Consider the following 21881-nt stretch of genomic DNA (forward strand, 5'->3'; position numbering starts at 1 on the left):
CCTTCCTTAGTCTTCTTTCAGCAATCCTGGTTAAAGTTAATGAAGTTTATTTTATTTTTTTATAGGTTTAAATGTAATACTGGATGTTTAGTTCTTCTAAGGTACGTTTCTTATTTTTACTATTGTTTGAAACAGCATTACTATATTGAACTCATTTTACAAGTAGTTTGTTTCTACAAAGTAAATTTGAGTTGCAGAAACTGTGTGACTAGTTATCACCTGGGCTTTATCTGTTTCGGAGGATGTCGTCCTCAGGGCGTGGTGGTCATGGCACATACAGTGCCGGTGACGCCGTGCCCATTACTTGGGTGCTGAGGGAAATTGGTAGGCTGTTGTGGGACCTTGTGTAAACATTTCTGATATAGTCCAGAGTCAGGTTTGCCTGAGAATTCTTGAGTGTTGAGCTGAGTGTGTTTTCCTGGGGCTGCTGTATCAAAGCGCTGCGAACTGGGGCCTTAAAACTACAGAAACGTGGGTCATTTCCTAGGGGTCCAGTGGTGAGGGCTCCGTGCTCCCACTGCACGGTGTGTGGGTTCAACCCCTGGTCGAGGAGTTGAGATCCTGCATGCTGTGTGGCGCGGTCAAAACCACCACCAAAAAACGGGAGTGTGTTCTCTCGTTCTGGAGCCGGAGGACTGAGTACCCCAGGGAGAACACTTCCTCGCCTGTTCCAGCCTCTGGCACTTGCTGGCAGTCCTTGGTGTTCCTTAACTTGTAGCTGCTTCACTCCCAAGTTCTGCCTCTGTCTGCATGTGGTCATCTTCCTTTGTGTGTCTCCTCTCCTTGTCTCCCGTCTTCGCTCCTTAGAAACTCATTGGATTTTAGAAAAAAAAGTGAAGTCGCTCAGTTGTGTCCGATTCTTTGCGACCCCACGGACCGTAACCTACCAGGCTCCTCTGTCCATGGAATTTTCCAGGCAAGAATACTGGAGTGGGTTGCCATTTCCTTCTCCAGGGGATCTTCCCGACCCAGGGATCAAGCCCGGGTCTTCCGCATTGCAGGCAGACGCTTTACCATCTGAGCCACCAGGGAAGCCCATTGGATTTTGGGCCCACCCTAATCAGTGCAACTCATCTGAGATCGACTGCATCTGCCAAGACCCTGTGTCCAAGTATAGTCACATTCACAGGTCCCGTGTTAGGACTTAGACATACGTTCTTGGGAAACCACATTCATCCCACAGTGCTTGGGGCCTGACTTGAATTGAGCAAAATTGAGCTCCTGTGATCATTTTGAAGCTTAAATGCTGTGTTTTATGAGGTACTAAAATATTTGGAATTGGTATAGAAATAAAAGTGAATCCTAGATTTCTTAAGCCAGTTTAGGGCTGTTTCTAGTAGATTTTGAGTGGTGTGTATATAATTTATTTTTTGACATTTACAGCTAAAAAGATTGGATATTTGTTGGAGTTTGTGGAATTTAGCTTACTGAGGATTGTGGTCCTCCTGGGGTGGTTGTAAGGGGAAACAAAAGTAAATTAGCAGTTTCTTTTCTCCTTTTTGTGTGTGTATTTTGCCTAAAAATAACTGTTGTTTTTTCCCCATTAATACTAGGAAATTAAACTTACATATTTGGATCACTTTTTTTTTAAAGCTCACTCATGCCCTTGATCACTTTAGAAAATAGAGAATTTTCTAAAATTAATTGAACGGCATTCAGGATCATTGAAATTCTAGCTTCAGCTTCAGAAAGGGTTTTCGGTGAGACACACAGTGAACCTGGCTTAATGCCTGGCCTTTGGTCAGTGCCTAACATGTGTTATTGTTAGTGAGCCTTTCTAAGAGGGAGAAGGAGGTGTGAGCAGTCAGGAGGAGAAGCAGAGTTCCTCTCACCTCTTATTTTTGATAGTCGTATGTCTGGTTAGCATATGTGCCTTTCCAGTCATTGGTTTGGCTTTGGTCATAAATGATTGAAAAATGTAGATTTCCATTAGAATGAGAGCATTTTTAATGCAGGGTGGTACATACAGTATTAGGCACAGGTTTACTTTCTAGATTTGAGATTTGAAGGTATTGTTCTTTATTATGTGATGCTTGTGAATGAATATTAAAAATCCAGACCAGGTTAACTTTTTTCTTTATTCCCTTCCCCAGTTAAATAAAAATAGCTGCATTGATCCAACAAGCCACAAAGCCACAATGTGGCAAAGCGTCCTTTCTGAGAGGTGAATATTGCTGAATGAAGATGGCTGACAGAGGCGGGAAGATTCTTCCAGGGCCGGTGTACATCGAGGTGGAGTATGATTACGAGTACGAAGCGAAGGACAGAAAGATTGTGATAAAGCAAGGGGAGCGGTACCTCCTGGTGAAGAAGACCAATGATGACTGGTGGCAGGTCAAGCCAGACGAGAGTTCCAAAGCGTTCTACGTGCCGGCCCAGTACGTGAAGGAGGTGGGCCGCCGAGCCCTGATGCCGCCGGTGAAGCAGGCCCCGGGGCTGCCGAACCACTCTGTGAAGACGGCGCAGAGTCTCCACCTCCAGCGGTCTTCGGAGAATGTGAACAGATTGCCCGAGCTGTCAAGCTTTGGAAAGACATCCTCGTCTTCTGTTCAAGGAACAGGTCTTGTTCGTGATGCCAATCAGAATTTTGGGCCCAGTTACATTCCAGGTCAGACCGTCAGCCTCAGCCTGGACCTGACCCACAATAATGGAAAACTCAACAGTGACTCACATTCTCCCAAAGTTTCTGGCCAGAATAGGACACGCTTATTTGGTCACTTTCCCGGTCCTGAGTTCTTGGAGGTAGAGAAAGCTGGCTTCTCCCAGGAGCAGTCTTGTGATTCAGCGGGAGAAGGCTCGGAACGGATCCAGCAGGACTCGGAGTCTGGTGATGAGCTGAGCAGCAGCTCCACGGAGCAGATGAGGGTAAGACCGACCGGCGGTGACGAGAAACTTGTGCCGCCTGCAGAGCCATTTGAGCATGGGTGTTATTATCTTTTTATTTTAAAAAATTTACTTTATCAAAGTATGGTTGGGTTAATTTCTGCTCTACAGCCGAATAACTCATGTATGCATACATACATTTTTTTTTTCATATTGTTTACTACAGGATATTGAATATAGCTCCCAGTGCTATACAGTAGGACCTTGTCATTTACACATTCTTTAATACAGTCTTTGTTTTAATTAAAATCTTTGTAAGACTTAAGAATTGTTTTGCTTTATGTTTATTTTCAGAGTACATAGGGTTTTCTTTTAACTTTATTTTCAGAGTACTTTATTTTTTTTATTTCAGAGTATTTTATTTTTTTTTAATTTTACTTTATTTTTTTATTTTACTTTATTTTCAGAGTACATAGGTTTATTCAGAGTGAGAGAGAGAACATGTGAAATAACTTTTTGGCTGATGGAGGTTCACTTTAAGGTTTCCCTAAGTATTCCTGTTCCTCTGTAGGACCAGAACTGCCTCAAGTTTGGACACTTTTCTTTTACTAGAAAATTTTTGTTTTCTGACTGCACTTAATCTGTCTTGTTTTCACTAAGTCTTCAAATAATAATGAAAGTAAGGGAAAATGTCATAAGAATACTAACTCTTGTTATTTGAAACTTGTTTTGTTAACTTTGAATATTTAAAAAATACATACATACATATATATATATATATAGAGAGAGAGAGAGAGAGAGAGAGCTTACAAATGTTCATCTGTTCAAGCACTTTTGTGTCTTAAGTATCTTGGAAAAAATTTTGTATCTATGGTTTGATTTTTCTCATCCACCCACCTCTCTTGTGTGTGTTATTTATTTTGAGATTAGTTTGTGCCAGTTTGTCAAGTAAAGTGAAGTAATTTTAAAAACATGCATGAAATTGAAACTTGAATGTATTTAGAAAAGTTTAATATTAAGTGAATTCGATAAGTTTTGGGCCTAAAGCTCTGTTGTAAGATCTCATCAAATTAAGTCAGTGAATACTTGTGAGGCTGCTCTTTGGTGTGGTCTGATTGTAATGAAACTTGTATGTTCTTTTTCTCTTACAGGCTTTAATTTTTCTCATGACGTCTTGAATGGAGATAGGAAAAAGGGAAGGCTCTCTAGAAAATCTTGTGATGCTTGAGGTCAAGGCAGTTACATGGAGAGTGCTGTCAGCTTATCATCACTCGTCTTCGTCTTTCTTCAGTCCTTTTGTGATACTTGGATGTAGAATATACAGTATGTTCTGGAGTTTTTCTGTACGTGACTCCTTATTGTACCGGTTGCACTTGGGAAAGGCCTGTGTTATCTTTTCCGTCTGGCCATCACCACTGTTTCACACTTCGACTTATGCTTGTGTGTGGGCGCACTAGCAGCCCTCTGTTCTTTTCATTGTGCTCATCTTAAATTCACTGTGTAGAAGGTCATGCCTCCTGATCTCTCCTGAACTGTTTGGAAATCCTGTTAGATTTCTCTAGTCAGACCCTGTCCTAACTCTTCATGGCAGTTGTTTCAAACCTTTTCCATTTTATTCAGTTCTCTGATTCACCTGCTTTTTCCTGCTCTCTTACCAGAGAGTCTTGCCTCCTATGTCACAGCAGAAATGTAAGCCTTGGGATGGGAACTGCTTCCCTTTGGTAATACATGCCCAGCAGTTAATCGAGCTGACTTTAGATTTGAATCTGGGTCCATATCTCTTACCAGCCGAGTGATGATTGGGGCAAATTGTTTAACTTCTGTGTGTCTCTTTCCTCCTCTTGATGTGGGGATCACAGGTTAGTTATTTTTACCCCCCCCTGTGCCTGGCCTGTAAGTAAGTAAGTAGGTCTCTTCTGCTGCTTGGTAACTTACTCCCAGATCACCTGGCTTAAAACAGTAAACATTTATTATCTCACAGTTTCTGTAGGCCAGTCATTTAGAAGCAGCTTAGTTGGTGGTTTTAAAGGCTTAGGGTCTCTCTTGAGGTTGCTGTCTCATGAAGGCTTGGCTCGGCTGGGACAGCTGCCTCTAGGATGGTCACTCACATGGGGCTGGTTGGGCCTCTTGGCAGATACTTGGATATTGCATCTAGCTTTTCCCTCAGAAGGAGCTGCGTTGTCTTTCTGTGGTCTGATGTTGGAAGTTGCACACTGTCATATCTGCCCACACACCCTGTTCTTTGTGGAGGAGACCACACGGGGTGTGAGCATCAGATACTGGGCGTTGGGGGCCGGCTGTCCCAGTGAGCGGTCAGTACCGCGGAGCCGTCCTCACCGCTGTCGTCGTCGTCTCTCTTGGTGGTGTTCCCACCGTGAAGCCTACGAGCGCGTCTGAGTCAGCAGCCACCTCTCCCCGCGCAGGCAGTGCGGGCGTGGCCTCTCCTGTCAGAGGGTGGTCTCCTCATGTTTGTTCCCTCTTTTTCAGAAACCTTTTGTCAAACATTGTGTAGTGGTGTGCTCATGTGGCTTTAAAGTCATTATTTACCAAGTCTGTCCCTTCAGCATGTAATTTGCTCATTTTTTTCTGTTTTAGTAAAGCTTTTCAGTAATACCTTCCCCTCCGAGGATCACCTTCCACTCTTTACTGGCACCTTCTGGGAAGAGTTGCACGTGTTTACTTCTCTGCGTCTGCTTGTCTCCTGCTCCTTCCCTAATCTGTTCTCAATGTAAACAGCTTCCACTGAAAGCTACCCATGGTCTCATTGATGACCAGTTTATAGACAATTAGATTATTTTTATACATAATCAGTACCATGACTACAGTGAACAATATGAATAATCAAAAGGCAGTGTAAAGTGATTTTTCATTGAGGCATCTCATGTAATCAGTTGTGTGAATTGTACTAATCTTGATGGATTTGTGCTTCGGCACAGCCGTGTGAACCCCCTCCCAGTCAGTAGCCACCCCCCATCCTCCATTTTTCTGCTAGGAGATTTCCGATTTTCTGACATACTACCATTGATCAGTCTCCTTTAATTAAACCTTGCATTCCGAGAAGGTTGTAGCTTCTTAAGCAGTTGTAGGAAGTCACATGGAGGATCGCCCATGCCCTCTGTCCAGTACTGGCAGTGGGGACATCTTGGATAACACCGCAGTTGAAGTGTCGACGTTGGTACAGTCAGATGCTGACCATTTCCATCAACTAGAGGACCCCTTATCATCACACCCACTACCCCCCTACCCCCAATGCTACTTAACCCCTCACTGCCACTAATCTGTTCTTTGTTTTTATAATACGGTCATTTCAGGAGTAGTACATGAATGGGCTCACAGCCTATTTAATCCTTCGGAATTGACTTTCATTCAGCATAAATCTTGAGAGATTGATGCAGGTTGTGGCTGTGTCGGTGTCCTTTCTGTTGATGACCAGTCTTCTGTGGTACGGGTGTTCTGTGCTTCACCTCACCTGTTGAAGAGCACCTGAGTTTCCAGTTTATGGCTATTGCCAACAAAGCTGCTACATGTAAACATTTCCTGCACAGATTTTTCTGTGAATTTACCTTTTTATTTCTCTGCTATAAATGCCCATGAGTATACTTGCTGAGTGCATGTTTAATTTTTCAAGAAACTGCCAAACTATTTTCCAGAGTGGCCATACATTTTACTTTTATACCATTAATAGCAGTGCTTATGATCCAGGTTCTCTGCATGCTTACCAGCATTTGGTGTTGTCACTTTTTTTTTTTCCTCTTTTTTTGGCTCCACTGGATTTTTGTTGTGGCACATGGACTTCTCTCTAGTTGTGGGTGGGCTTAGTTGCCCTGGGGTGTGAGGGATCTTAGTTCCCCCATCAGGGACCAAACCTGTAACCCCTGAATTGGAAGGTAGATCCTTAACCTCTGATCCACCAGGGAAGCCCCTGTGTCTTATTTTAGCCATTCTGATAGGTATGTAGTAATAGCTTGTGATTTTAATTTGCATTTCCCTATCATTGAACCTCTTTTATGTGCTTATTTGCCATCAGTAGATCCTTTTCATTCAGTGTTTCTTCATGGTTTTTGGTTTTGTTTTTTAATTGTGATGGTGTGGCTTTGTGTGTTTTTTTTGGTGTTTTGATATTTGTGTGGGACATGACTGAGAAACTGACACTCTCACTTTCACTTTGGTATTTATCCTGTTTTTAGTTTAGGAAATTTCTGTTGACATATCTTCACGCTCACTGATTCTTTTCCCAACCATGTCCAGTCTACTGATCATCACTTCACAGGCATTTTCTCTGTTACAGTGCTTTAATTTGTAGCATTTCCTTTTTATTCTGTCTGAGATTTTCCACTTCTCTGCTTGAATTACTCATTTCTTCTTGTATGTTGTCTACTTTTTCTTTTACAGCCCTTAAGATATTGAAAGTAGTTATTTTAAATTCCCTGTCTGATAACTCCAACCTTTGTGCCATACCTGAGTTTGACGCTGTAGTGTGGATGGTGTTTGCAGTGTCTTTTGCCGTGCTTTGTAATTTTGCTGAGAGCCAGGTGTGTGTTTTTGGGTGATAGGAGTGAAAGTAAATAGGCCTCTAGTGTGCAGTGTTAGGTTAACCTGGCTAAAAATTGTTGTTGTTGTTTAGTTGCTGAGTTGTGTTCAACTCTTGTGACTCCATGGGCTGTACCCGGCAGGCTCCTCTGTTCATGGGATTTCTCCAGGCAAGAATACTGCAGCGGGTTGCCATTTCCTTCTCCAGGGGACCTTTCCGACTCAAGGATGGAACCCGCATCTCCTACATTGGGAGGCAGATTCTTCTCTACCACTGAGTCACCTGGGAAGCCTGGCTAGGAATTGGACTGTGTTTAGTGTTTGTGGGTATCAGAGGCTTTAACTTCTTCAAGTCCCCATGTTATTGGCCTTCTCATTAGTGAGAGTTCCTCATTAGTGTCTGGTTCCCCAGTAAATCTCTGCTGCCTTGCTGTCTGGGGGTGCTGAAATGCCTCATTACTTGTCCCACATGACCCCACTGACCTCCTGCTCAGAGGAAGGCCTCCTTGCCACTCGGCAGTGGTGGAAGTTCTGATTCCTCACTCGGCCTCCTCTGTGCGTGTGTTGGGGGGGTTGGTGAGGGGAGGTCTTGTGACCATCCGGCAGTGACTGCCCTGGTTCCTTCCCCTGCCTTCTCTGACACCACCTTGGTGGGGCTTTGGGGTGTTTGTCACCACTGGTGGTCTGTGGGTGGAATCGTTGGTTTGTTCTGTGGCATTTGGCCGGACTAGAGTGGTAATATCCAAAGCTTTCGGTCTTGCTGGTCTTCCCCTTTTCTGGGTCTCTTGCTCCGTTTGGAGCAGGGATTTGTTGGGGCTTTTTTGGTCAATGCCTGTTGGTGTTTCTGGATTTGCTGACTTCCCTCTTCAAACCTGGGACGGATGAAGCCACAAGTAAACTCAGGGAGCTCACCAGCATGTGGTTCATTGGGTCCTGAGGTGATAGGAGGTTTATCTTCTCTCTGCCTTTGAGTCGTCTTCTGTTTATTTTATATGTTTTTATTTATGCCTAAGTGAGGAATAGGATAAAGTACCTTTCCTTCTTTCCCCCAGAACTGGAAGTGATTGGAAAGTTTTTAATGGTAGTTTTAAAGTGTTTTAAGTGTTCGTTGTCTTGACCACCTAACAGTCTTGGTTAGAGGGTGGCCTCTCTGCCACTCAGCAGTGGCGGGGGAGGGTTCTCTCAACATAAGCTTCCATTGTGCCCTGTCCTTTTCTTTTGGCATACTCATCACACTTCTGCTTGTTTTCTTTCTTCTCATGAGTCAGTCTGTATGTAGTCTCTAAGGCCAAGCTATCTACTGTATCTTGTTCATTTCTGTATTTCCAGTGCCTAGTATAGTACCCGGGTACCCTGAAGAGGGAAATGGCAGCCCACTCCGGTATTCTTGCCTGGGAAATCCTATGGACAGAGGAGCCTGGTGGGCTACAGTCCATGGGGTTGCAAAAGATTTGGGCTCAACTTAGTGACTAAACAACAGCAACGACGCATAGTAGATGTGCCAAATGTAATGATGATCAGTGTTTAGCTACAGATACATGGAGGGGGAGACCTGGATTAATATCCCATCAAAGATGCATGTTTCTGTTTGAAGTCATTTTCTGTTTGAAAGTCATCCAAAAGTTCTGTGACCCATGACACAGCATAGGGTTTATGAAGAATGTTATTAGAGAGGTGAAATTGGAGGTAAAAAACTGTGATGCAATATAGAGATTCCAAAATTTGAGTCAAACAAAATCATAAAATTCAATTCACCTCCCCCCCCACCCCTCATTAAAATAGACACATCATATGCAGTGTCTTGATCAGAGCAGCATTTTTTTTTGTTGTGCCATGTGGCATGTGAGATCTTAGTTCCCTGGCCAGGGATGGAACCCGTGCCCCCTGCACTGGAAACGCAGAGGCCTAACCACTGGACTGCCAGGAAGTCCCCAGAGCAACAAGTTTTTAGGTCATTTCAGAGTTTATACTAACGGTTGATCTGAAGATGAAACTGAGAAATCAGTGTTAGTTCAGTGCTTCAAACCTTAGAAGAGCTTAAAAAGTGTGCACTTTGCTCCTGATGTCCTATTTTTCTCTCATGATCTCATTAATATTCCTTTAATATGTGTCTTACCAGCCTTGAGTGTCAAGTTTCCTGATTCCCTGTAGTTCGAAAATGAGGTCTAAAGCTGGAGAGTCAAGATGATGGACGTTCATCTGTGAGGCTGACAGGATGCCAGAGGGAGGACGATGACTTGAGGAAGAAGGCAGAGTGCTGTCGAGCTTAGAGTTATCTTATTTTAAAAATATAATATGAATATTTATGATGACTGTAAATCTAGTAATGTTTAAATTATGTTTATAATAGTTTCTTATGTTGGCAGATATATTTATAGAAAGAATTTCTTCATTGACAGTGCCAACTCAGTGTTTTTCTGCCCTTTGAAGTCTAATATTAATCTGGAAAATTTTATATATGGAACAGTCCATCAACATTTTAAGATGTTACCATTGTATACTGGGCTCATAAAATCACCTCTCTAATTTGTTATAGGTTTAAGCTTTGTTTCTAATTGAAAAGTATTTAAATATTTCCTTTTAGTCTTCATTCCCAAATTATGTGGACTGTTTATATCGATGTTTATTGTATTAAAAAATACAGATTTTAATTATACATGCGTACATACAGCTGTATATTTACAAAGTAAGAATCATACTGTGTGTGCAGTTGCACTCTAGGGAATATTTAAAAGATATCTATTATACAAACAGCATATTTATTAAACAAAGAAGAATGCTGAGAGATGTAATTTTTTAGGCTAATTGGATTCTTTGGTTGATTCAGGATTAGGTATAAAAGGTTTCAGTGTTTGTTAGAGATTTTCCTAAATCTGTTTCCACAAAGATGGTGCTGAATCTAAAAACAGATATAAATTAGCTTTGTATAGCGCCAGCTAATAATGTCCCCATTCATCCAAATCCTCGTTTGCCATTGGTAGATCTTTCTGTTAAGTCCTTCCCCTGCCTTCCCCTGCTGGAGCCAGGACTTAGCTGTCTTAAAATTCGCTGAAATGCTGCTTTGTCACCTGCTCAGACTCACCACAAACTTCCTGTTTAGTTTATTGCTTCACAGCAGTTCGGAAATTAGAAATTTTAGGAGATTTGGGGGCTGACAACTTCTGCTAGATAATAGCTTGACTGTGTTTTGGTGACTTTGTCTGAAAACCTAATCTTCAGTATTTATATGATAATTATCTTTGGTCAAGTGTGAATGAAGTTCAGTGTCTTACTTAGCAGTTGGAATTGTCTCTTGAGTACTGTTGTTATTATTTTAAAATATTTTCTTGGCCGCACTTGAGGGCAGGTGGGCTCTTAGTTCCTTGACCAGGGACTGAACCCATGCCCGCTGCATTGGAAACTTGGAATCCCAACTACTGGTTTGCCAGGGAAGTCCCCCCCCACCCCACCCCTTGTTTTGGGTATTGTTTATTTTAGTTTTTAAATTTAGGGCAATGTGGTGTCTGAACTTAGAATGGATGTGGCTTTCGAGATTTGAAATCTGCTGCTGTGTAGTTGTATGTCCACAGGCAAGTTCTGAACCTCAGTTTTCTCATCTCTGAAAATGGAGCTGAGAATTGGGCTTCAGTAGTTGCAGCTCCAGGCTCTAGGTTACAGGCTCAGGAGCTCGTTGCTCCATGGCATGTGGGATCTTCCCAGACCAGGGGTTGTGCCCTGCATTGGCAGGTGGGCTCTTAACCACTAGACCACCAGGAAAGTCCCCCCATTAATCTTCTTATCCTGTTAACTTATCTTAGCAAGTAGTAATGTGGTTTGATTGACATTTCCGTTCCATTCCATTTCTTTGACTGTCCCTTGCTTTGAGCATATAGTACTAATGGGTGGTAAGAAGTAAAGAAAAAGGATTTTAATAATCTGCAAAAATGATCACCACCTCCACATAGTGGAGAGTTGTTTGTATTAAAATTGAATCATCTTTCAGTAATATTTTAATTAGTGGCGTTCCTGAGAGTGACAGGATCACTAGTGTTTTTTGGGTGGTATTGTTAGTTTGACTTTTTCCTCTATAATCAACCTGATCACAAGTGTAAATAGAGCCATGTTTAGGCAAAATTGTGAGGTTTTTCAACTGCAATATCCTTTTGGTTTTCCTTTCTTTATATTTTCCTTCTCTGAGTAGTGTTTGGGAAACACCATCTTTTGTTTCTGCTTCCTGGGATCATCATCTGTCAAACTTTTCTACTAAATCAAGACAGGAAAGAGTAAAAGTTTTTTTGTTTGGTTTTATGTGCTTGACTACATACATGTTCATACAGTCCCAGGAACCTTATTGGAATTTGATGGAAAGTGAAAACTCCTTTCTCAAGAAATGCACACACATTTACACCAAATTTTGCTCTAGTTTCATGGTATCCAGAAACCCAGATTATTAAAGTGAAGATTTTGGACAAAGTAATTATGGAGTGAAAATTGATGAATCTTCTTTAAAAAAGTTTAGGCATAAATGTCTAATTACGTGGAAATTTGGGAGAGAAACTAGATCTGTTTGAAATTACAGATGGGTCAAACCTGAAGGCAAAATTAATTGAGATCTCTTAGGATGACTGCTCTTATTCTCCTTGGCATGCCTTCTATTCTCCAGGACAAGAGCACCTGCTTCTAACTGTTGGGGGTCTTCGCTCAGAAACTGCTGGTATTAGAAAGTAAATGCTTTATTATCTGTCGTTAGCTTCCTTCTGGAACAGAGAGTCTGCTTAATTTAGCATTGATCTGTTTACCAGGCCCCTTTCTCTTTTTGGTTGCGCCTTTTCGGAGTGTCTAGTGAAAACCATAGGCCATCTTTCCAATAAAACGCCTGCACGTATATTAAATCATGCCCTTGGGCTCACAGTCCACATAGAACTTCTTACATTATCCTCCCTTTCACGTTTTTCCTGACCTTTTTTTTTTTACCTTTTCCTTTTCTAAGACAAGTCAGTCTCTTCTTTCAGTTCAGTTCAGTTCAGTTCAGTCTCTCCGTCGTGTCCGACTCTTTGCGACCCCGTGGACTGTAGCACGCCAGGCTTCCCTGGTCTCTTTACCTTTCTTCTAACCTTTACCTGTCCTTCTACCTCATGATTCCTAGATGCATTTTACCTTTTTTCTGCTTTAATTCTTGTCTGTTAGTCAGAGCTTAGGGGTAGAAACCCAACTGTGTCCTGTTTAGGCAAAAGTGAATTTATTGACTCATGTAACCAAATTGCAGGAAGGATTTATTCATGTAGGTGTTAAGGGTGATTCGAACTAGGGCCTTTTCACTGTCAGGATTCTTTTTTTTTTTTTTTTTTTAAGTTTTGGCCATGCTGGGTCTTTGTTACTATGTTATAGGCTTTCTCTAATTGTGGTGAGCAGGGGTCGTCTTTGCAGTGTGCTGGCCTCTCATTGTGGTGGCTTCTCTTGTTGCGGAGCATGGCCTCTAGGCGCACGGACCCAGTAGTTTTGGCGCATGGGCTTAGTTGCTCCATGTCACGTGGGATCTGCCTGGATTAGGGATCGAACCTGTGTCAGGGAATGCCTATCAGGATTCCTTTTATCCTTTCTCTCTCTCATCTCTGATTCTCTCTCCATGATGCCGTCATTCTTCCAAACAGACGTCTTCCACATGGCTGTAGACAAGTTGCTGCTGGGCACTGGGGTCACATCCTTAGTTTTTCTATCACAGCATCTGATTTTCCTCCCATGATTCTAGTTCAGAAAATCTTGGAGAAGGAATTTACTTGGCTTGGGATATGCTTATGCTTATGACCTGGGCATGGTTGGACCCACCCTACCCAAACTGCATAGATGAAATCTGAGGAAAAGCATTTCCCCTAAAGAAGTGGCAGACATGCTGTTCCCAGAATAAGGGAGAGGTGCCGGGCAAGCAGATAACAGTGGGCGACCACACCCTCCTCTGAGGTTGAGTCTCGGGTCTTCCTACTTCATGCCCATTCTGTGCCAGCTCAGTCATCAAGTGCCGCGGTGGCCAGGGGAAGAGCTGGCCACGACACAGTTTCCAGGCCGACTCGCATTTGGCACAGGAAGAGCAACGTGATAGTCCCTTTGTGTGTGTCCTGTTCTTCAGATTGTCGTCTTTAAAGCCAAAGATTGCATCCTGCATGTTTCTGCCAGCAGACTTCTGACAAGATAAATACAGGAAATCATCTGTATGGAGAAGGCAATATTGTTTTTTTTTATTTTATTAAAGGAAATTTTAAAAATGTTTTGGCCATGCTGCATGGCATGCGAGATCTTAATTCCCTGACCAGAAATCTACCCCATGCCTGCTGCAGTGGAGGCACAGAGTCTCCTGGACTGCCAGGAAAGTCCCAAGGTAATACTGATTTTTTTTTTTTTTTTTAATAGCAACTTAGAGGAATTCCCTGGTGGTCTAGTGGTTAGGACTCCGCGCTTTCACTCCTGAGGGCATGGGCTCAATCCCTAGTCTGGGAACTAAGACTGTCAAACTGTGTCATGCAGCCAAAAAAAAAAAAAAAAAAGGTGGGGGGAGCAGCTTAAAATGCTTAATACGATATGTCTGCAATTGATAATAGATGAACTTGTGATGGTTACATTTTGTGTCATTTTGGCTGAACCATGGTGCCAAGATATTTGGTCAAAAATTATTCTGGATGTTTCTGTGAAGGTATCTTTTGGGATGAGATTAACATGTAAATTGGGAGACTCTGAGTAAAGCACATTGTCATCCATTTTGTGGGTGGGCCCCCTCCAATCAGTTGAAGGTTTTAATAGCACAGAGAACAGAACCTCCCCTTGGTAAGAAGGAATTCTACCAGCAGACTACCTTTGAACTCAACTCCTGCTCTTACCTTGGTCTCCCAGCTTGCCTCGCAGGTTTTGGACTTGACAAACCTTCACAATTTCATGAGACAGTTCCTGAAAGTAAATCTCTGTGTCTGTCTACCTACATCCATCCATCCATCCATCCATCCATCCATCCATCTATCTAACATCTTGTGTTTCTTTCTGTGGAGAACTCTAATACACAGACTATAGCCATCGACTGCTCCAGGCATTTATCATCACAGTTAGATCCAGAAGAAAGGCCTGAAGTTCATATGTGAAATCCTTTGCAGGGACGTCCCCCCTTAGCTTAATTAGTCTTGTACTCATCTACAGACCAATTGCTCTGGTAGGTTGAGCACTCTTATACATCAGCCCCTTCACAAAGAAGGTGTGAGGTGTGCAGGGTGGTGTAATTGGCATTTCCATCAGAATCTCATCATTTGGTGGAGAGCAGATACTTAAAGAAAGGATGGTGCTGGTGCCTAGGACCTGCAGACTTACTCGGTAGTCAGAAGCAGTAAATGTTCATATGGTACAATTATTTGCTGTACATTGGAATATATCTATCTTTTGGAATGTGGAATGATTGCATTCTTTAGGTTTTAGAATTCCTGGATACCATGTAAGATTGATTGGATATAAATTTCTTCACATCTGTAGACTGATTCTGATAGTCTTTAATGCATGAATTTTCCAACCTGCGATTTTAAAAAGTCTTAGACATTGTTTAAAGATTAAAATCACAATATCAGTTGACTTGAGATTTTAGAAATTTCTCTCTTTAGATATATGTATGTATGTATGTACACACACAGACATAATTTTAGTATGACAATAGTGAAGCAGTAGAAAAAGATGGTTGAAAAGTTGATATAATTTTAATAGTCATTAAAAAAATGTGTACATTAAAAATGTTCTATGTTTTCTTTCTCGGAAAGAATTTGTTAATCTAGGTGACATGGCAACAAAAACAACAGATGTGGAAACATTTTTGCTTTTTTGTTGAGAAAAATCTCATCTGTATGCATAGAATATCTTTAGCAATTGCTTCAGTAAATGCCAGACAGATGGTGTAAACTCAGAATGACTCCTCAAACAATTTTATCACAACAATTATTTTGAAACATATTATAACAACACTCAAGCTCAGATTTCTGGCAAATCATGAATGTAACTAGGTACATAAAGAGGGAAAGGACTAGGCTTCTAAACCAGAGAAATTTGTGTCTATGAGATGCTTCATTTCTAAAGCCTTCTTTTCATAACCTATGGTTGAATACTGTCTGTTTTTCTGTCTCATAGAGTGGAATTCAGTAGTGGTTGAAGGTAGGTGAGTGACAGGTTGGTTATAAAAGAGAAATAGAAAAATAAAGAGCTAGAGGGAATTCACTGATACTAATATTATAGTGAAAGAGAATGATGGAAGGAACCCAGTCATTGTTATTTGGGCATCTTTGCTGTGTCAAGTGCTAGAATAGATGGTTACATGTGTGGTTGCTTCACAGATCTCTTTGAAGAAACAATTGCATATTTTCAGTTTATGAAGTCACGGGAGTATTTATACCCTTAAAATACTTTAAAATAATTATATCAAAATCCTGACCTTGTTTGATTGAGCTGTGTGAGTTTAACCAGTCAGTTTTTTCATGGAACATCAATTTTACTTGAAAGAATGGCTGACAAACTGCTTATTCACAGCAGGGCGTTTGTTAGACATTTTCTCAAAAATGAACAAAGTAAGGCTTTTAGGGAAAAAAAAAGGTTTTTGTTGCAAATGATAAAAATCAAGATTTCAAATGAAAATTAGAATCTTGAGAACTTGCATCTGCTACCATGAGCTTATAGTTTTTCAGTCTTAATATTTTCCTGATGAAAGTGATAATACTAAGGATTTTGTGTTCAGTTTTTGTTTTTGATATCATGTAATGAAATGTTTCGACATTTGGAAAATAAGATAAGCCTAACTCAGTGAATTAAAAATTTTCAAATGACCAATGCATGATGGATACAGGAATCATTCAAGGACAAGGTAGAGCAGTGGATTTTAATGTGACAAAGTACTAATAGTTAATTGGTGTGATTTTATTTAGTTATTAAAACAATTTTTTTTAATGTCTTTTTTGGCTGTCTTCATTGCTGCACGGGCATTCTCTAGTTGTGGCAAGTTGGGGCTACTCTCTAGTTCGTAGTACACGAACTTCTCATTGTGGTGATGTCTTCTGTTGAGGAGCACAGACGTGGGCTTCAGTAGTTGTGATGCTCAGGGTTAGTTGCTCTCTGGCATGTTGGCTTTTCCTGGACCAGGGATCAAACTCATGTTCCCGGCATTTGGCGAGCGTATTCTTAACCATTGGACCACCAGAGAAGTCCAAATTGATGTGATTTTAGATTCCACATTGCAATGAACCTTTAAGAAACTATTATTCATTGAGTTTTGGAGGAATGTCAGAGAATGTCCACAATTACCTGAAAAGCTTATTAAAATATTTCTGCTTTTATCATCTGCATAAGACCATTTTTTTGTTCATGTACTTCAGCTGGAACAACACATTGCAAAGATTTAATGTGGAAGCACATTTGAGAATCTGGATAATGAAGAGATTTGTAAATGTAAAATGGTGCTGTTTTCCTCACTAACATTTTTTGGGAGACCATCATTATTTTTCTAAATACATATTCACACTAGCATGTGACAGGTTTATTATTTTGAAATAAATTTAACAACTAATTAAATTTCCTTTTATTTTTTTTTCTCCCAATCTTCCTTTTAGTTTTAACTTAAAATACTATACATTAGTAGATATAACCTGCATGAGCAAAAGCTCTTCTGTATCCCAAGTAATTTTTAAGAATGTAAAGGGCCTCTCAGACCAAAACGTTTGAGAATGCTGTTTTGGTGAAAGGGTATGTATGTAGCTCAGAGAAAGCGGTATTTGATGGAGGCCTTGCAGGATTCTTCTCCTTAGAATCAAATGCCTTTATGTACAGTTCAGGGTGTATGTTAATGGTTCAGGACTTGATGATGATAATTTTTTGGTAAAATGTTTAACAATTAGGCTAGAGACATTTTGTCTAAACTATCTCAGTTAGACAGATGAATTATTTGTTAAAATCTATTATCAGTAAGTTTGGTAAGCCAGATAGTCAGTGATGTTTTAATCATACATAGAATTAAATTTAACTTTGTGTTGTAAATGTATATGGAGTATTATGAACTATAGTAATATTAAAATGTTGAAAATTTTCTTGCATTAGAAGTGGTTTATATGTACATAAAAAATTACTTACAGTGTACATAAAGAGAGTCCCATCTCCCCAAGGAGGGCACAATATGACAGTTCTCAGTTTCAAGATTGGAAAACCTTGAATATGCAAAAATAGAAGTGAGAAGAAGTGAAAGACTTGTGTCTCTATAAGGAAGAAAAAGAGGAAGGAATGATTTCCCGTAGTCAGACTGTTGTTAAGCTTTTTTTCCCCGTGTGTGCTGAAGTTAGAAACTGGACAGCTTACCAAACAGACAGGGGGAGGGTGAGTCTGCCTGTGTGTCAGTTAGGCTTGATGTGCTGCGATCGGTGCTGGGACTGTTTTCACGTACTTTGCTATGGAATGAACTCAACATTTCTCTTCTATCTGTTTAGCTTGTTGAACTAACGTTTGAAGCAAGTTTGGGCAAGGAGGTAACTAATGTGAGTCTTAGGGAGTAAATAAATATATATTTCTCAGTGCAGTGAAACCTCAATCAGTTTTTCTGGGGAACAGAAATTTTTGCCTAATTGAATATCCAGCATCCATGTTTCATTCGTCACTGATTAAAGGCTTTCTGCGTGCTGGGATAGATGCCATGTCTAGTCTGGCTTCTGCTTTTGAGGAGCTCATAGCTTAGCATATTTCAGCTCACTCTCCAACAGAAGTAAAAGTAGCATATGAAAGGTTACCAAGCCTTTCTTTAAAGAATCAGTCTTTTGTAGGCATCATTATTATTACTGTTTGTTGTCTTTATAGTAGTATATTTATTAGTTTGTAGTGTCTCCAGGACATACTCAGTGTTACTTTTGGAGGAAAAAAAAATAATCATACTATCAGGTGTCATTTGTCTAATTCTGCTAAAGTGGAAATGTTGAAAAATTCCAGGTAACAGTTTTGATTAGATAGGCTCTGATTACTGTAATTTTTTAAAAAATGTGAATGTTTATTTTTCTATGTGTCTGATTAAAAGAAATACATCTAAACCAAAAAAGCTTGTTCCTCCTACTCTGTGATCTCTTTATTTCTGTGTTCACTATTCTGATATTCACTTAAAATCTTACAGATGTGGACTTATTTTCATGACTCTACCTTTTGAATTTTACTTTTTGGCCTCTTAATGAGAGCCCACAGCATATGTCTGACCTTCTTTATCTTTCTGTCTACTAACTTTTCCACAGGTGAAGACCATAGTCGTGTTAGTTAGGATCTCATGAGTACCCAAGTGCATCATCGAGCAGAAGGTCCTGAGAGGAGGACACTGGGCTTCCCTGTCTCTTTGAGAAACTAGTTGAGTGGCAGGCTGTTCCACCCCTGGCTTGGGAGAACAGACAGGTTGTAGCACTGTAGACAGAAGAGTATGTGAAGCTCATTTTTTTTTTACAAAACTTATTTATTTATTTTTGACTGCAGCTTGAGTGGGTCTTCATTGCTGTGTGGGCTTTTCTCAAGTTGCGGTGAGCAGGGGCTAATTTCTAGTTGCAGTGTGGGCTTTCTCATTGCAGTGACTTCTCCTGCTGCAGAGCATGAGCTCTACACAAGGGGGCTTCAGCAGTCCTGGCTCCCGCTCTAGAGCACAGGCTTAGTGGTTATGGTGCACGGGCCTGCTTGCTCCGAGGCACGTGGGAGTCTTCCCAGATTAGGGATCGAACCCATGTCTCCTGCACTGGCAGGCGAATTCTTTACCACCCAGCCAGGGAAGCCCGTGAAACTCATATTTGAAAGAAATTGGTAGGTGTGTCTTGGCAGTTATTTTATAGTTTCCAAGGGATTGTGATTTTTTTTTTGTTACTTCAAAATACTGAAGAACCTTGAAAGTGAATCTTGAGAATTATCTTTTTGCTTAAAACTACCTAGTGCCCCATATTTGTAGGTGCTCAAGTATTGAATTATGTAGTCTTTCCTAGTGAAGCATACTTCCGCACTGTTAATTATCCTGCTTTTATTTTGCATCACAAAACTTAGCTGGAGAGTTACCAACATTTGGACTTGGATTTTTCATAATGTCATGGTGCAGCACCCATGATGACACATTTGTTCTGACGAGTATAAGTGAGAATATATTGATGCTTCTGGGGACGAGTGGGAGGTAATATTTGAAATCTGAACTGAGTTGAACGGTTGCCATGCTCACAGAGAGGAAAAGTATTATTTAATTAGTTAAAATATTTATTGATTACTTTTGCTGTGTTCAGTTCAGTTTGGTTGCTCAGTTGTGTCCGACTCTTTGCGACCCCATGAACTGCAGCACGCCAGGCCTCCCTGTCCTTCCCCAACTCCCGGAGCCTACCCAAACTCATGTCCTTTGAGTCGGTGATGCCATCCAACCATCTCATCCTCTATTGTCCCCTTTTCCTCCTGCCCTCAATCTTTACTGTGTTAGGTTATGATTTACAAAAAGTATAAAACAGTATTCTCAAATCTTTTACTAAAAGATAGGCAAAATGAAATTAAAGTGAAATAACTTAGCATTTAATATTTCTTAGTGTTTTTCTGTTTGTAACTTTAGGGAGAGAGAATGTGCCAGTTCTTAAATTTCAAAATATTTTACGCTGTAGTAACAAAAGCATTCATTAAACACAGCTCTTAAGAAATTGGTTGGGACAGTACAGGTAGTGAGTAATAGCCTGGACTTTGAAATCAAACAGACCTAGTTTTAAATCTTAGTTCAGCAACTTCCTCATGAGGAGCAATTATGAAACTCCTGGGTGCTGAGAACATTAATGAGATGAGTAAGTCAAGTGCCTCAGAGTTTATGCTTAGTAAATAGTCATGTCTCTGTATTTTCTTTTTGTTGTTATTGCAAAAGGAAACTTTTATTGAAAAAAAAAAAAGACAGTTCAAAACTCTGGATTTCTATTTGAGAATCTTCAAAAAAGATTTTCTAACTTTTAAGGAGGCATGCCAGTTTTTTAAAAAAACACGTGATTGGCACATTGGTTTAGAATCTCTTTGGAATGTGCTTTGTGTATTTTGTATACTGTATTGGGCCTCTTACATGTATCTGTGGGCCCAGGACATCTATTCCTGTGAGGGATAATGTGATTGTCTTAGGCACATTTTTATTTTATTTTTTTTCCCAAGGTCAGGAACTCTTTTCTGTCCTGTCAGTCAGGATGTATTGAACATTTCTTGAATGAATAAACAAATGAAGGCGAGCACGAAAGACCAGTTAAATCAAAAGACATTCCCTGGTGGCTCAGATGGTAAAGAATCCGCCTGCAGTGCAGGAGACCTGGGTTCGATCCCTGGGTAGTGAAGATCCCCTGGAGAAGGGAATGGCTACCCACTCCAGTGTTCATGCCTGGAGAAATCCACGGTCAGAGGAGCCTGGCGGGCTGCAGTCCGTAGAGTGGCCAAGAGTCAGACACGGCTGAGCGACTAGCACTAAGGGAATGAAGGAGAGCATGAAAGACTAGTTAAATCAAAAGACATGAAGAAGGATGACTTCTCAGTTCTCTTTCATAATTAACGGATGTGTTGTCAAACAGAAATCTTATTCACAGGCCAAAGTCTTATTCTTGTTTTTCTAGTTTTAGCCTGTAATATACTTCCAAAGACTAGTTTTTGTGTGCTTGTAGTACACAAGTTTTTTATAGCTCGTAACTGTTAACCTTTTCTAAAAATTCATTATTATATTTATAACTTTAATAAAATTTTTACCCATCAATGAAGGATAGCGGCAGTATAGTATAAGACAGGCAAAGAGCCAGGTTGCCTGCGTTCAATGTTCAGGTTGATCACATTTTAGTTGTCTAAATCTGGACAAGTACTTGAATTTTTCTGGAACTATTTCCCCCTCTGTAAAATGGGACTTACCATAGTACCTCTGTCATGGGGTTTTTATGAAGATGAGTTGAATTTATTTAAGCTCTTAGAGTACTGCCTGGTCCACAAACTATGTAAGTCCTTTCTTAGGTGAGCTCTTAGTACTTTGATCTCAAACATGCAGATAGAACTATATATTTTTGACTTTTTAATTAAAAATAGAAAAATAACAAAAACCTAGTTTTATTATGCAGGTTATAAAATTTATTTAGCAAGTGAATGGATGAAGACAAATCTTAGAAATACAATTATCTGATCAAAATATTAAAGGTGGAACTTAATTTCTGGGGTAATTTGATGTAGATACTTACATGTGTATGTCTATATTTGATTATTTTCTATGAAGCGATGTAAGGCTATGTTTTCTAGATAAATAATTTTCTGAGAGCATAACAAGGCAGAATATTGAAAACAGAATCTGCAGTGTCTTCCCTGTAATTCAGAGAAGTTTGGGCACATCAAATTAAGCAGTAATTTTTTCTTTTCCAATTTTATCAAGATATATTTTTGACATACAGTACTCTGTAAGTTTGACACTTACTGTATCTTACTGTAAGATACTGTATCTTATGTAAACTTACTCTGTAAGTTTCATACTTACTCTGTAAGTATGAAATGATTACATACATAAT

General features: G+C 40.3%; 1 protein-coding gene across 9 annotated transcripts in view; it reads left to right on the plus strand.

The window, feature by feature from the left end:
* ARHGAP12 (Rho GTPase activating protein 12) overlaps window positions 1-21881 on the plus strand; it is a 115850-nt gene that overhangs the window by 16914 nt on the left and 77055 nt on the right. For 6 of the 9 annotated variants that reach the window (XM_043883167.1, XM_043883165.1, XM_043883170.1 and 3 more), the window contains exons 2-3: window positions 66-101; window positions 2094-2865. In XM_043883167.1, the coding sequence (XP_043739102.1) occupies window positions 2179-2865 (687 nt within the window). In that variant the 5' untranslated portion in view covers window positions 66-101; window positions 2094-2178. The remainder of the gene's footprint in view (window positions 1-65; window positions 102-2093; window positions 2866-21881) is intronic. The other 3 variants (XM_043883168.1, XM_043883166.1, XM_043883169.1) reach the window with 1 other exon arrangement.

This window comes from Cervus elaphus, chromosome 23 (assembly GCF_910594005.1).
Source record: "Cervus elaphus chromosome 23, mCerEla1.1, whole genome shotgun sequence".
Lineage (NCBI taxonomy): Eukaryota > Metazoa > Chordata > Mammalia > Artiodactyla > Cervidae > Cervus > Cervus elaphus.